Below are 14,890 nucleotides of genomic sequence, written 5' to 3'. Positions count from 1 at the left end.
AAGTTTCTGGCTCCATCCTTCCTTATCCCCTGCCCATCAGGTGTTTATGCACATAGATAATATCCCCTGAGACTTCTCTTCTCCAGGCTAAACAAACCAATGGCTCTGCTTCTCACTTGGCAGAAACTTGAGTCACTTAATCATAGAATCATAGAATTGTTTTGGTTGGAAAAAACCCTTTATCAAGTCCGTTAATGTAGCATACTGCCAAATCCACCACTAAACCACTTCTCCAGGTCCTTTAAACACCTCCAGGGTTGGTGACTCATCCAGTTCACTGGGCAATCTGTTCCAGTGTCTATACCCCACTGTTAACTTTTTTAACCCTTTCAGTTTAGAATTTTTTCCTAATGTTCAGCTTAAACATGCCTTTGGTACAATTTGATCCCATTTCCTCTTATTCATCTCTGTGGCTCTTCTGTACTTTCTTCTGTGTTCATTTTCCTGCAGTTTGTGTATATTTAGAGGTAATATAGATACCCTCTATGGCTGAGAATGAGTTGATTTGCAGTTCTTTAAGATTAAATTTCCATTCCTAGTCTTTGATTAGTTGAAAGTTTGGTTTTCAAGAAAATAGGTTTTCTTCTTGAACTTAGTTATCATGGACATAATGATTCCTGTTGAACAGGTTATTTGAAAGATCAACACAGAATTTATTGTGATGCTTTCTCTGACTGTATAATATATTTTTGATGATATGACAGTTGTCCAAAAATTTGGTGGAATTGTAAAGAGCAGAGGAAGAAAATCATTATCAAGCAATCAGGATGACATCCTAAACTGGGTTGTTGTTCCTTCTATTTAAAAATCTCTGACAGACATCTATGATAAAAGGCAGAGATATGTGATATGAATTTGTTGTGGAAAGTGCACACAGAACTGAGTTGTGGTTTGTGTTACAGTGTATAGTTTTTCAAGGAAATTACACTTAAGGAATGAAAGAGTATTCAGCTTTTTAATTGTATCTGTGCATGCATTTTTTGGCTTTAATCCCAGGAAAGAACAGAGGTAGGTACATGATTACATTTAGGCATAATGCTGCTAAATAGTCTTGACGGTCCACTGATATGACTTATAGTTTTACGTGTTTGCAAGGATTCATCTGTTAACTTCATAAGACTGGTCACTAATTTTTAATGCTGTTTATTAATATTATATTAATAGCACAAAACCTGTCATTATATACTGATCTTGTGTTTCTTTCTAGTGGTACATGATAAGCATTGTACACATCTATAATCGCTGGAGGAACAGTGAAATACGATGTTACGTCAATGGTCAGCTGGTATCCTATGGTGACATGGCCTGGCATGTTAACACAAATGATGTAAGATTTTTTTTTTTTTCCTTTCTCATAGCTTTTCATTTTAAAGTAAGTGGAAAAAGAGAAAGAAATATATTTGCGTTCTCTAAATCTTTGCAAAGCTTCTGGCTTTTATAAACTTTCTCCTTTAAGCCATCTTCTTTACTTATGTACGTATTAAAATGTCACATTATTGATTTTACATCTATTTTTTAGAATATTGGGGATTTATTTTGCTGTATTTTGCATAGCTAAGTAGTGGGTTTTTATTATTGCCATAGAACTGAGACACCTGTACTATGATCAGACTCCTATTGTTCTAAGCACTGTAAATGCTGTAAATAAGTGGTAATTTCTTCTATGGAGAGCTTTGCAGTTTTAAACCAGCAAGGCCAGTAAAGGAACAAAAAGTAAAAACTGGAACTCAGAAACACTGAGAAATGTCAATAAACATACAGTATTAAGCAAAGTCTGAAATCTTACATCCAGTCTCCCATAACAAGCATTTTTTGCCCTTTCCACTGTTTGACTTGACACTAGTAAATAGGCAGTTTACCAATAGTAAAAATGCTCTGTTACGTATTAAGTTGTTAATATTTAATTAGTATTGCTAGCAAGTACAAATTACCTGCAACAAAACTTCATCTCTGAAATACTGTACAATTTTCTTGGGTAGTAAACTTTTACAGAGCAATGTCCTCCTTGATTGGCCATATAAGCCCATTAAAGATACACAAAAGAGAGATGTACAGTCACTCACCATTAATGAGCTTAGAGCAAAGACACAGTAATTTTGCATCTGCTTGTACCACAGGCCAAAACCAGTTGGTTTTACCTGGGTAAGATTGCATGAATACCTGTAAGTATGCCTGTTTGTAAATTGGACTGAGTTCAAATTAACAGTATTCTTACAGGCAATGCACCAGTTTTCTTATTTTTTGTATTTCAATTCTTTTACTGAGGTCTATACATGGTTCAATTTTTTTTTTTTTTTTTGGTGTTTTTTTATGTCCTCTTTTTGTACCTTCTGCTTTGGAAGGTTTGAGAGTTTACATCTACTGATGCAGAAAACAGTTATTCTTTCTGGCCCAGATACTTGCAGGGAGGAGGCTGACAGAACGATTCTCTTGTGCTTTGCCTTCAGCTAGAGCTGTGCTAGACTTTCAAAAGCACTTCATTCATCAGCTTGCTATATTTTTGTTATTTCTTATTTATAACAGACTGCTTAGTTGTTTCTGACTGCCTGTACTTTTGTACTTAAAGAAATTAACTGTCTTTTGCTAAATTCCAGAGGCAAATTTGATTTGAAAGGGAGAGTTTAAATATTACTTGTTAATTAAAGTGGGAAGATTCTGCTTGCCAAAGCTTCTGCTCATCATTCTTTGTTTTTCTGGTAGCATTTCTAGTTGCAAGGAAAGGCAAACCTTTCAGTTTTTACAGAGTGTGTTTCTGTCTTGGTAACAGAAACTTCTTAGTGATAGGTGAGAATGTGATTGTAAAGCCAGCTGAGGTCTTAAGAGGGTGTGGGCTGTTACTGTGTGGTGTGAGGATTTGTAATCCATAATGATAAACATCTAGCTCCTCATATTCATATTTTTCTCTCAGTAGTCTCTCCTATTTTCTCATGTAACAGAGGTACAGAGCTTAAAAAGAAGCTTTTTTACTTTTTAAAGTTTATTTTAGTGGTTTTTTTTCTCATATTTCTTTTATTGTCTTCCTATTTACATACAGCCATGAAGTCACTTGGTTCTTAGCTCTTTTCTGTAATATGGGCAGCAAGGTGCAGGATGAAGTATTCACTAAGGCTTCACATCCATATTCTTCACAAGTGTTTGTTGTCTTAATATACACGTTTTCATCCAAGGATTTACAAAATGTGCCATCTATACAAACCTCTGAATCACTCAAAGCTTCTTCAAGATTTTTTCCTTTTATTTAAAGGGACTCCCACATGCACAGTATTAAGCCTGAATGTTAGAGGAAAGATGAGAGAGGGGTGAAAACAAGGAAGACACTGTAAATTCATGTATATAGCTGTTTCTATTGTGAATGCTGTTCAAACAGTGTTTCCATAGATACATTTTTGGCTACAACTTCATTATTACTATTTAATGAAACATAAAAGCCACAGCAATGCTGAGTTTCATTGTGTTAGGATGCTACACAGAATACAGGAGCAAGTGATAAATAACTAAGTTAACATTCCAAGAAGTAAATATATCTAGAAATTATGACAAAAAGATTAAGTGAAATGCATTACAAGGTTAAACATTAGCAAATGTGTACAGTTGCTAGCTGGTCAGCTCTGTATGCCTTATGGAGTTTAAAAGAGATAAAATATACTTAGGGATGGCAGTGAAATTGGAAGAGTTTGGCTATTAGATATACTACATTATGAATTTTCCCCAGTTGAGGGAATTAACATGACAGAAAGCATAAAAATTCTTTTCAAGGCATAGAATATGAGGCTTCCTAATGCAGATTCTGCTGGTTTGCCAATTCAGCTCAAAAAGTGATGTCTAATCTTTGTTTCCATTAAATAGTGTATGTGACTCAAGGAAGCCAAGAGGATAGTCTTGCAAAGATCCTTATGCTTCAGTTGTGGTTTTGTGCTGAATTTTGTTTTCTTATTCCCCAGATCTTTGTTCTAGACAGTGAACTTTTAAATTTTTTTTTGTCTGAAAACATTTTTTCTGAAGCACTAAAAGAACTTGGCCTAACTCTTGCAAAATAAATTTAATAGAGTGAAGGAAAAAAATATCCACAAAAACCCCCACAATCTAAAATAGTAGGAAATGGGCAGATGGAGAATTGAGGTCTTTGGGTGGATAGTTTTTGGAAGGAAGAATGGAAAATAGCCACCCTTGTGATTGTGAAGAAGGCAGAAGAGGTTTTTAATGTCAAACCAAATCATTAAAGGCTGTGGCAGTATAGGAAGGGTGTGCACCAGCTTCAAACTAGAAAAAATTGTATTTGTTTTCTTCTGCTAAGGGTGTTTAGCTATGTTAGTACAACAGTGAAAGAAGAATGCATTTCAGTGCCTGCTCTTCTGCATTAGCAGTGGGAGTTCTGATTATAATTACAAGGAAAGTCAAGGCTTTCATATTTCCTAGAAGGCAATAAGGCAGGTTATTGATACCTGAATGTACTGTTCTAATTCTCTCTGTTGTACATCAAACAAGTAATAAAAACCAAAGCCTAGCAGCCAACATCATAACAGCACTGTAATACCAACACATAAAACAATTAATGCTACAATATTCAAAATTAAGTTAACTGCAGGGAATCAGGTATTAAAAAAAACAAATGATTGATTTATTTTCTTAATTAAAGTCTCCCTTTCATTTTTTGTCTTCAGAAGTTGTACATAAATATTACCTCTTGGTATAATTTTTATAACTGGAGTTCATTAACATTGCCTCTTTCTGATACAGAGCTATGATAAATGTTTTCTTGGCTCTTCGGAGACTGCTGATGCTAACAGAGTATTCTGTGGCCAACTTGGAGCAGTTTATGTATTCACAGAAGCACTCAACCCAGCACAGATTTTTGCGATACATCAGTTAGGACCTGGATATAAGGTAATTATGGATGTTAAAAAAACTACTGGAAAAAGAAAATAGTTTATAGATGTAGTTGGAAATGTGTGTGAATATAGATATTCTTCCTAGGAGTTGTGTGATTTGTTTTCAGCAAAACATAAATGTCTCTTTAAGTTTCCAAACTAACATGCTTTTCTATCAACTTTTTGAATTATGAAAGTTGTTTCTTTAAATCACCACTGAAACATGTTAGATTCTGAAATTTCATAGTCAGACTGGAACAGTTCTGTGTTTGGTGTACTGAATACCAGGGGAACAAATTTCTCCTCTACTGTTTGTGTTTAAACATGAGTTAAGGTAGATCAGCATTCAACAAGACACAATAAACCAAATCTGATAAAATGACAAGTTTCAAACAGTTCTGATGAAGTAAAAGTTGAGCTTTTTACTCATGCTTTTCAGTGACATTGAGATGACAGCTGTATAAATTCATGCTTTGTGCATAAACTTTGATATCTAGAATGAAAAATCACTTGGGTCTTGGAATGGTATGAAGAGTATTATGGCTGTGAAGAGTATTATGTCATTAAGCACCAGTGCTTAGAAGTAGTCTGCAAAAACTCTCTCATGGAGAAGGTTTGAAAATTAATCTAACCCCAGCTAAACACTGTTGAATTTCTACTACCAATTATTCCCAAATTTTCTTTTCTGATTTGTGAAATTTACATTATCTGGAATAGTGTTACACTTTTTTAGTACATAACATGTACTCTGAAAATATAAACTAAAAAATAGCAAGTTAAAAATCAGCATTTAGATTCTGATAACATTATTTGGTGTGCTAAGAATGGTTGCTCTAAATAATTTGATGAGAGCTAACACTTGAATGACAGAGAGAATTCAAAATGTCTTTTGTATTATGTATGTATGTGGTATAAATAGCCAAATATATGTTAGACTTCCTTGGAGAAGAGGAAGTCTGTTGCATACATTGATAGCTAAAAAACTGTCATGGTTCAGGCCCACCTGGTACCAGCCAGGCCTCTGCACACCCAGTATGGGAGAGGAAGGAGAAAATCCCCCCAAAGAAAGTCTCATTAATTGAGACAAGGACAGGGAGGTTTTCATTCCCCAATTACAGTAGCAGGCAAAAACAGGTTTAACTTGGAAAGGAAAAAAACCTAATTTAATCTACAAGGATAAAGAGAAAACATGGCCAAATCTTAATGCCTTCCCTTCCCCTACCCCTCCCTTCTTTCCAGGCCTGCATCACTTCACTCCTGCCTCCTCCTCAGGGATGGGCAGTTAGTCAGAGTAGGTTCCTTGAACAGCACTCTAGAAATAGCATAGTTTCTTTCTTTAACTTTGTTCTTTCCAAAAAATAAGACAAAGTAGAACCATTTTTATAGTCTTCTAACCCAAAATCTACCCAGAACCAACCAACCAAACAAGCAAACAAACAAACAAACAAAAACCCCCCAAATTCCACATTTGTTAATTTACAGACTTCAGAGCGCTGACTGTGGCTTTCATTCAAAGCTTGACTCTTCATATCTCAGTTTATTTCTGAAAATTCTTTCAGATTCTGTGTGGATGCAAAGATATGTCAGTTCAGAACATTTCAATATGATATGTCCTAGTCCAAAGCAGGTTTAATGGACACATAGCTTACACTGCTGGACATTAGAAATAACATTCTTACTTTTACTTGGCTTTCTGATGCAAGCTGGCCTTTCAGAAAATTTTCTTAAATAGTTCAGTGCATATCCTGTTAATTCTCTCTGTTGATACTGTTAGACAACTGTTCAACTTTTTAAAAACAGCAACTATTTTAGATGCATTGTGAACTCTATTCATACTCTATTCATACTTGATATGATATAAAATTTTGTGTGGAAACACATTGGCATACATAAAACAGCAAAGTTATGAAAAGCTATATAAAAGTAAAACATTCTGAGCTTTGGGATCTGACAAAGCTCAGAGGCATGAAAAATTTTCTGAGTAAAGTGTTTTTCATGTGGTAAAACGTCAAAATATAGTACATGCAGAATGCAGATACCTTGGGAAATCAATGAAATTGTTAAATTATTTAGTCTCTGCAGAAAGTGCACAGAGATTTATCTTTATAGTTTAAAATGCCCTCTGGGGAGAAATACCTCATGAATTTTCTGTGGACAAATCTGTAGCAGACATTTCCTGATAAGCAAGATAGAGCCATCTATATCAACTGAGAGACAATTCTCAACCTGTAAACATAATGCTCATTCTTCAGGTTTTTCTGCCTCTGAAGTAGTAGGGCACAACGGGTTAAAACATCTGAGGACTGAGGACTGAATGTTTACTTTGGAGCTTTTAATTAAGATTTGTTGTCGGTCTGATCCTTTGGATGGTCATCCCTAGTTGTAGGACATTTCAGTTTCAGCCAAAAGCAAGTCTCGTTGGCTCTGAACAGCTTTGTAGTATGAACCAGAGCAGTTTGAGAAAACAAACCTCACTGAGAGGTTTCCTACAAAATGGGCTTCTAATCCAAGTGCAAATCACGGAATCACAGAATGGTTGAGGTTTCTGGAAGGGACTTTTGGAGCTCATAGAATCATCGAATGGCGAGTGTTGGAAGGGATCTTAAAGATCACATAGATCCTGCCGTGGGCTGGGACACCAACCACTAGGTCAGCTTGTTCAGAAAGGTCAATCAGGTCATCTGGTCCAAAATTCCCCAACTCAAGCAGGGCCACCTAGAGCCAGTTGCCCAGGATGATATGCAGACAGCTTTTGAGTCTCTCCAACAGTAGCAGTGCTCTCTTTACAAGGCATGCTGGTACAAAATTGAGTCAAGCTTTTAGGAATACAACAATAAATATATTGAGTGAGCTAACTTGTGGTAATTTCTAAAAAAGTCTGTACTTGTATCAGTACAACACATTGTTTTACTATAACTTGTACTTTTTGCCACTGTCAAATGCCTCTTATATGCAAAAGGAGTTAATTCTCAGATTGACTTGGCATGTCTTTGCAGAAAGGCAGAAATCTATCTTCTTGCACTTGATTGATTTGTCAGTGTTGCCAGAAAACATTTATGTGTAGTAGACATTTTGAGTCTTCTTTGTGAAGAAGTCTTTGTGAACTTAGGGAATTATTAATTTGAAATAATATATTTATAATATTTTTTTTAATTTTTTTTAACATAAGTAGCATGTTTATGTATATTCCTGACTGTTAATGAAGCGTGGATTTTAATACTGGTTCAAGATAACTTCCATTAATCAAAATGGCATAAGATTTGATATTCTAATTTGAGTGAATTTATGCAAAATAAAATACAAGGCATTTAATTTGTTCTTTATTTGTGATGAATTATATGCTCAATTTTCTATTTCAAGATATTTATAGTCATTTAATGTGACACATTTCTTCTAGATACTTCTGAAACTTGTTAACAAATGCTGAGACAGAAATAATACTACATAAAATATCAAATATTAAATTGATATACTGATGTGGGGTAAACTAAATAAGAAAATTGTCTCATTGTTCAGTAGTATTAAACTATTGGAAAATTTAAAGAAATTTCAGCACCTTTTATATTCCCTCTCATGCCCAAAGTATTTTATGCACATTGTTTGGCAAGGAATTTGTCTACAAGTTACTTTGTACAACTTGTTTTCTATTTTTTCAGAGCACATTCAAGTTTAAATCTGAGAGTGACATTCATCTGGCTGAGCACCATAAACAGGTGCTATATGATGGGAAACTTGCAAGTAGCATTGCTTTTACTTATAATGCAAAGGCTACTGATGCTCAGCTATGCCTTGAATCCTCACCAAAGGAAAATCCTTCAATTTTTGTACACTCCCCCCATGCTCTTATGCTTCAGGTTTGTGCTACTAAATTGATGTTCTGTGATTAATAATAGCTCACCATGTTTTGGAGAAGAAAAGGATTTGTGTGCTAGTGTATACAGATTGTTATTTTGTGTAATTTCAGTTCTTAACATACCTATCACTTAAACTGTTCTTTCTTTGCTCACTTTTTAGAGCAGAAAAGTTTATTTCCTTATAAGAAAGACATACTTAATTCCATAAGGCATAGTTTGTCACAATACTGAAGTTTTTAATGTTTGCTTTTAAGTATAGTAATTATAATTGAAACTTAAGTAAAACTAAGTAAAATGAGATTGATTTAGTTTGCACTCAGTTCAGTGTTAAAGTGTTGCCAAGCTGTGTTTGTGACCATTCTTTAAAATTAACTGGGATTTTTTCTTTTTATGAATTTAGGATGTGAAAGCTATTGTTACCCACTCCATTCACAGTGCAATTCATTCCATTGGAGGGATCCAGGTTCTTTTTCCTCTCTTTGCCCAGTTAGACAATCGACAGCTCCATGACAGTCAGGTGGAAACAACAGTTTGGTAAGTTTCTTTCAAGCAAGATAAAAGCAAACTTAAGAAACTTAAGATAAAAATATTTCAGGTTTTGTTATGGAAATGTTTTATTTGTTTTTGTTTGTAAATGCTGTGGCTTACATTTCTGCCCTTGCTTCTTTGAAAATAATACTGTTTTTTAAAAATATTTTAATGCAAGGATGTTTAAATTGATGAGACTCCAAATGGGACCAACATAAAATTGATTGGATTAAATAATGAATTCAAATCACTCTAGTCTTTATGTAACAATTTTTGCAACATCTGAAAGAAACCAATATGCTTTACTTGAACATGCAGTGTTTCCTTTCTCAAAGTCTGTGTTTTTTAAATTAATATTTAATAGCATTCAAAATTAAGGAAAGGAATATCCTTCCATATTAATACCTGGTCAGAAAGTTTAGAGCTATGACCATTTATATTGTGGCCATATTACAATGGCAACAGTGACTGGAAACACACCAAGAGATTTTTTTGACAGGGATACATAAAGTCTTTGTTACCATGGAATTAACACCAGAGTTGAAAAGGCTGCACAGAAGTTAGATGAATGCTTCCATGTGCAGCCTTTAAAGGATTGCTTGGGAATCTGTCAATACTCATGCTGACTTGTTCAAAGCTGGCTCAGCTGTAGTCATTTTTGCAAAGGAGAGCTCATCTCACTTGCTTGTCAGGGCATGCTTCTGTACTACTGGGAACACAAGATGTTTAAACTCATCAGAAAAACGTCTGTGGCCTAAAACTTTGGAGGCAACAAAACTGAAAAAGAAAAAAAAATAATGCTAATTCCCTGTATGTAGCCAAAACCTACTCAAAATGTTTAGGGGCAGCATAAACTGGCTCTTATATTTGAATAAACGTAGAAAATAGGTAGGTAATTCAGATTATATTTTCCTCCTTAGTAATTGATACTAATGATTACTCTGGATATTCCCTATTGCATTAGGAAGTTCAGTAATAAATTGTCTACTGGAAAATAAATAATACTAAAATTGCTGACCATTTGAAAAAATTAATAGAAAGTGGTACATGGGTATAATTTCTCATGAAAGATCACTTGTCTATATCTAATTTAAGAAATTAATCAATCTATTTAAGTTTTATCAGTCGTTCCTTTTCCCTTTTGGTAACTCAAATATCCGTAGCTAAGATGGCTTCTGGTTTCTGTACAGGCAAAAGTTAATGCATTTCATGAAAATATTTCAATACAATATTAGATGTAATACCACAATCTTAAAATACTTCCAAGCAGTATAAAGATCCAAGCTATTTCATTCAGTGGTAAAGACAGAAAAGCTGGCTGTGTAATGGCTCATGTAGGATTTTTGGTGGGGTTTGTTGTTTTTTTTTTTTTTGTAGTCTGTTTTCCCCTATGTACATAACATTGAAATGTTACAAATCAAGGAGAACTAAAAAAGCAGTGCTTGTTCTGAAATACAGTTGGGAAAAAAAAATCTATATTTTTATTACTTTATCTGTCAGTAAGATTACGTGTACATGTGCCCATATATATGAATAAAATAGATGTTAACATAATTAAAGAGCTAACTGTGTCATAAATGATAAAACAGGAACTAGGTCTGTTTAAAAATGGAAAGCTAATATAATGTAAGTTTTATAAATCTAGATAAAGACTAATTCTTCCCAATTGTGTGGTCTTTCCAGTGGGTGAGAACATTCATAGAGTTCAATTTAAAATTAACATTTTTTAGAGTTAGTTGAACTGTAAGTAGGAAAAAAAAGTTGCTCTTGAATAAATCAATCAATTTCTTATATAAGTAGATTTTATTCTCAAAAGAGGTCTGAAATTCATTATGCTATTTGATTGTTCAAATACACAATAGAACAAGATCCTTATTCAAGAACACTCAAAAGACTTCTGAGCAAATGGCTCCTTGCTAAGGTGTAACTTAAGTGTTGAATTATCATAGGTGTGGTATGTGTGCATTATTTTCTTATATTTAATTTAATTAGATGTAGCTATTCAGTGAACAAGAAAGTAGGCAAATAAAGGAATAAAAAAATCTAGAGAGAAAGAATAGAGGTAATGCTGAAAGGGGACTAAATTTGAAAAATGGGGCTACAATTAAAATTCATTTGTAAAATCTTATTCCTTCACTGAAGAAGTCTGTTTGTTTTCCTAGATTACTCTCTATTTGTTCCTTTACAAAATACAGTTGTTGAACTGAATCTGATAGTTATTTATTTAGCTATTTAGTTATTTAGCAATTCAGTTATTTTTACCCTTCTTACCTACGAAAATGTTTCTGCAGCAGAGGGCTGCACCATTCCTTTCTGAAAAGTGGTCATTCAGCTGTTACAATCTATATAACAATCAATGTTACTATCTATTTTATAAGCAGATAATCTTTATGCCTTTTTTGAAAAAAAAAAAAAAAAAAGAAAAAAAAAGACTGCAGAATTTTATGTTTGTAAAGACTTACTGTGGCTGTAGAATTTATTTATTTATGGTGATCAGCTTGGGAGACTCTGCTGCCTTTTGTCTTAAACTGGGAGGTGGAATGTATAAATAGCTTGAAACCTCAGTGTAAGTGTCCTAAGTCTCCAGACTACTTTTCTGAATTCTTCTCACCTCCTTCTCTCTTATATATATCAATTTAGCAAATTCAGGCTTCTCAATTCTTTGTTTAATTATTGTTTTTTAAACACTAGAAGTGTTTTGTTAAAAAGACTATGAAGGAACACATGGCTTTTTTAATCTTGATCCACTTGCAGTTTTAATCTTTTCTGTATTAAAGACTTCATTATAAATAAAATGTAAAATCTTGAAGTATTGGAATATGAATATAGCAACTTTGTGGCTTAATGATATTTTATGTAAAAGTTCTTTATTCCTGAAACGTGCATAGATGTATCTTATGTACATCTTCCATGAGACAAAGTATTGAAATAACTTTCAATTCTGCTTTTGAAGCACTATTTGGATTCGTGTGCTCTCATACAGTGAAATTAAAAGACTAGGAACTGAGCTTGTATCTTATGTTTTGTTAGATTAAGTGGTGCATCTGCTTGCCAGGAGATTGGTGCCTCTGCTTCAGTGCCAGGATTGCTACTTTTTTTCATGCTTTTCAGTACTCTGGTTAGCATAGAAAATTTAGTGGTTTTGGTCAATAGGGTGTTTCTGTAATATAAAGAAATAAAAGAATGCTTTTTCCTCTTATGACAGTGTTGCTGTTACCTTTGACTATACTGTATGCATAATATGATGGGAAGGACTTGCTTTTTTCACTTATGGTTTCTTGCGTGTGGTTTTGAATTCATTTGGGTCTGCTTAGAACTGACATACTGATTTTGACAAGGTATTGGATGCACAGTTTTGGCACTAATCCCGTTACATCACAGATTAAATAACAAGAGTTAATTCAGATGAGAATGTTGCTTTGAACTGTATCAAACTGGGGCCTACAGGAAAGCTGGGGAAGGAATTTTTATAAGGGTATGCATGCATGCATGCATATGGTAGGACGAGGGGTGATGGTTTTAAACTGGAAGAGGGGAGTAGCTGTGACAATGAATGACTGACACCCAGGGGTCCTTTTGAGCATCAGCATTTATTCTGTGAAACATCTCTGTTTTCATACTTGTCCTTATCTTGTCCACGAGTACAGCCATCGTTTGTGTTATTTTATAACTGGTCATTACAAGTTGTTCATGTGCTGTGAATCCAAAGCCTATAGGTTGTAACAAGCTGTCCACACAAAGCAGAGCCACCTCTAATTGGTTAATGTAATCTTCCCAATAAGCAAAATATGTGCCACTCTGTTCTTTTCCAAGGTCTTGTTATGTCTGTTACCTACATTCTTCTTACTTGAAGTTGTTAACTGCTTTAACTTCAAGGGCAAAGCACTAGTTCAGCTGGGCCAAAGTTTCCAGAGCTCAAAGCACTGTCTGCTACAGGGAGATTTAGGTTAGACATTAGGAAGAAATTCCTTAGTGTGAAGGTGGGTGAGACACTTGCACGTGTTGCCCAGGGAGGTTCTGGATGCCTCATCCTTGGAAGTGTTCCAGGCCAGGGTGGATGGGGGTTTGAGAAACCTGATTTAGTGGAAGGTGTCCTTGCCCAAGTCAGGGGTATTGGAACTAGGTGATCCTTAAAGGTCCATTCCAAACCAAATCATTCCATGAAAAAAGTCCCATAAGTATTTGTAAGTAGAAGGAACTGTAGCTGTTTGCTTAAATGGTTAAAGTAATTTTAAAAATATTTATGTAATTATTCTAGAAGTTAGTAATTCCATTTCATAGAATCATACAATTACTCAGGCTGGAAAAGACCTTCAAGATCATCGAGTCCAGCCTCATCCTAACCCTATTACCCTATTCCTGATGACCCACCACTAAACCATGTCCCCGGGTACAACGTCCAGGAGATTTTTAAATACATTCAGGGATGGAGACTCAACCACCTCCTTGGGGAGCTTGTTCCAGTGCCTAACAACCCTCTCTGTAAAGATGTTTGTCCTGATATCCAACTTAAATCTCCCCTGATGCAATTTCTCCTTTCTGTCAGTAGTGAGAAGAGACCAACCCCACTTTCACTACAACCTTCTTTCAGGTGTTTGTAGAGTGATAAGGTCTCCCCTCAGCCTCCATTTCCTAAGACTAAACAGCCTCAACACCCTCAGTCCCTTCTGATAAAGGATGTTTTCTAAACCCTTCACCAGCCTTATTGCCCTTCTTTGGACTTGCTCCAACATCTCAGTGTCCTTTTTATATTGAGGTGCCCAAAACTGAATATATTACTCAAGGTGGGGCCTCACCAGTGCGAAGTACAGGGCCAGGATCACTTCCCCAGCCCTGCTGGTCACACAATTTCTGATACAAACCAGAATGCCATTGGCCTCCTTGGCCACCTGGGCACATTACTGGCTCATATTCAGCTAACTGTCAATCAATACACCAAGGCCCTTTTCTGCCAGGCAGCTTTCCAGCCACTAATTTCCAAGCCTGTACCATTGCCTGGGTTTGTTGTGACCAAAATGCAGGACCCAACACTTGACCTTATTGAATTTCATACAGTTGGCCTCAGCCCAATGATCCAGTCTGTCCATGTCCCTCTGTAAAGCCTTTCTACCATCCATCAGGTTGACACTTCCTCCCAGCTTGGTGTCATCAGCAAATTCAATCCCCTCATCAGGTTCATTAATAAAGATGTTAAACAGGAGTGGCCCCAGCACTGAGCCTTGGTGGACACCACTTGTGTTTGGCCTCCAACTGGATTTAACTCAGTCAATCACAACTCTTCAGGCCCAGCCATCCAGCCAGTGTTTAACTTAGTGAAGCATATGCCCATCCAAGCCATGGCAATTAGCTTTTCCATGAGGATGTTATAGGGGACAGTGTCACAGGCTTTACTGAAGTCCAGTAGACTACATCCACAGCCTTTCCCTCATCCACTAAGGTCACCTTGTCATAGAACAAGGGATGGTTTGTCAAGCAGGATATGCCTTCCATGAACCCTTGCTGACTGGGTCTGATTATCTGGTTGACCTTTAACTGATCTATAATGGCTCTTGAAGTTATTCATTCCATGACCTTCCCTGGCACCAAAGTGACACTGACAGGTCTGCAGTTGCTAGGATCCTCTTTCTGGCCTTTCTTGAA

General features: G+C 35.5%; 1 protein-coding gene across 3 annotated transcripts in view; it reads left to right on the top strand.

Annotated features, from left to right (window-relative positions):
- Window positions 1–14,890, top strand: part of NBEA (neurobeachin) — a 464,261-nt gene that overhangs the window by 99,357 nt on the left and 350,014 nt on the right. For all 3 annotated transcript variants that reach the window (XM_030449922.1, XM_030449935.1, XM_030449928.1), the window contains exons 7-10: window positions 1,208–1,327; window positions 4,738–4,884; window positions 8,525–8,722; window positions 9,123–9,256. In XM_030449922.1, coding sequence (XP_030305782.1) covers window positions 1,208–1,327; window positions 4,738–4,884; window positions 8,525–8,722; window positions 9,123–9,256 — 599 coding nt within the window. The remainder of the gene's footprint in view (window positions 1–1,207; window positions 1,328–4,737; window positions 4,885–8,524; window positions 8,723–9,122; window positions 9,257–14,890) is intronic.

This window comes from Calypte anna, chromosome 1 (genome assembly GCF_003957555.1).
Source record: "Calypte anna isolate BGI_N300 chromosome 1, bCalAnn1_v1.p, whole genome shotgun sequence".
In the NCBI taxonomy this organism is placed as follows: domain Eukaryota; kingdom Metazoa; phylum Chordata; class Aves; order Apodiformes; family Trochilidae; genus Calypte; species Calypte anna.
Note: the sequence above shows the minus strand (reverse complement) of the source record. Positions and strands in the feature narration are given on the sequence as shown.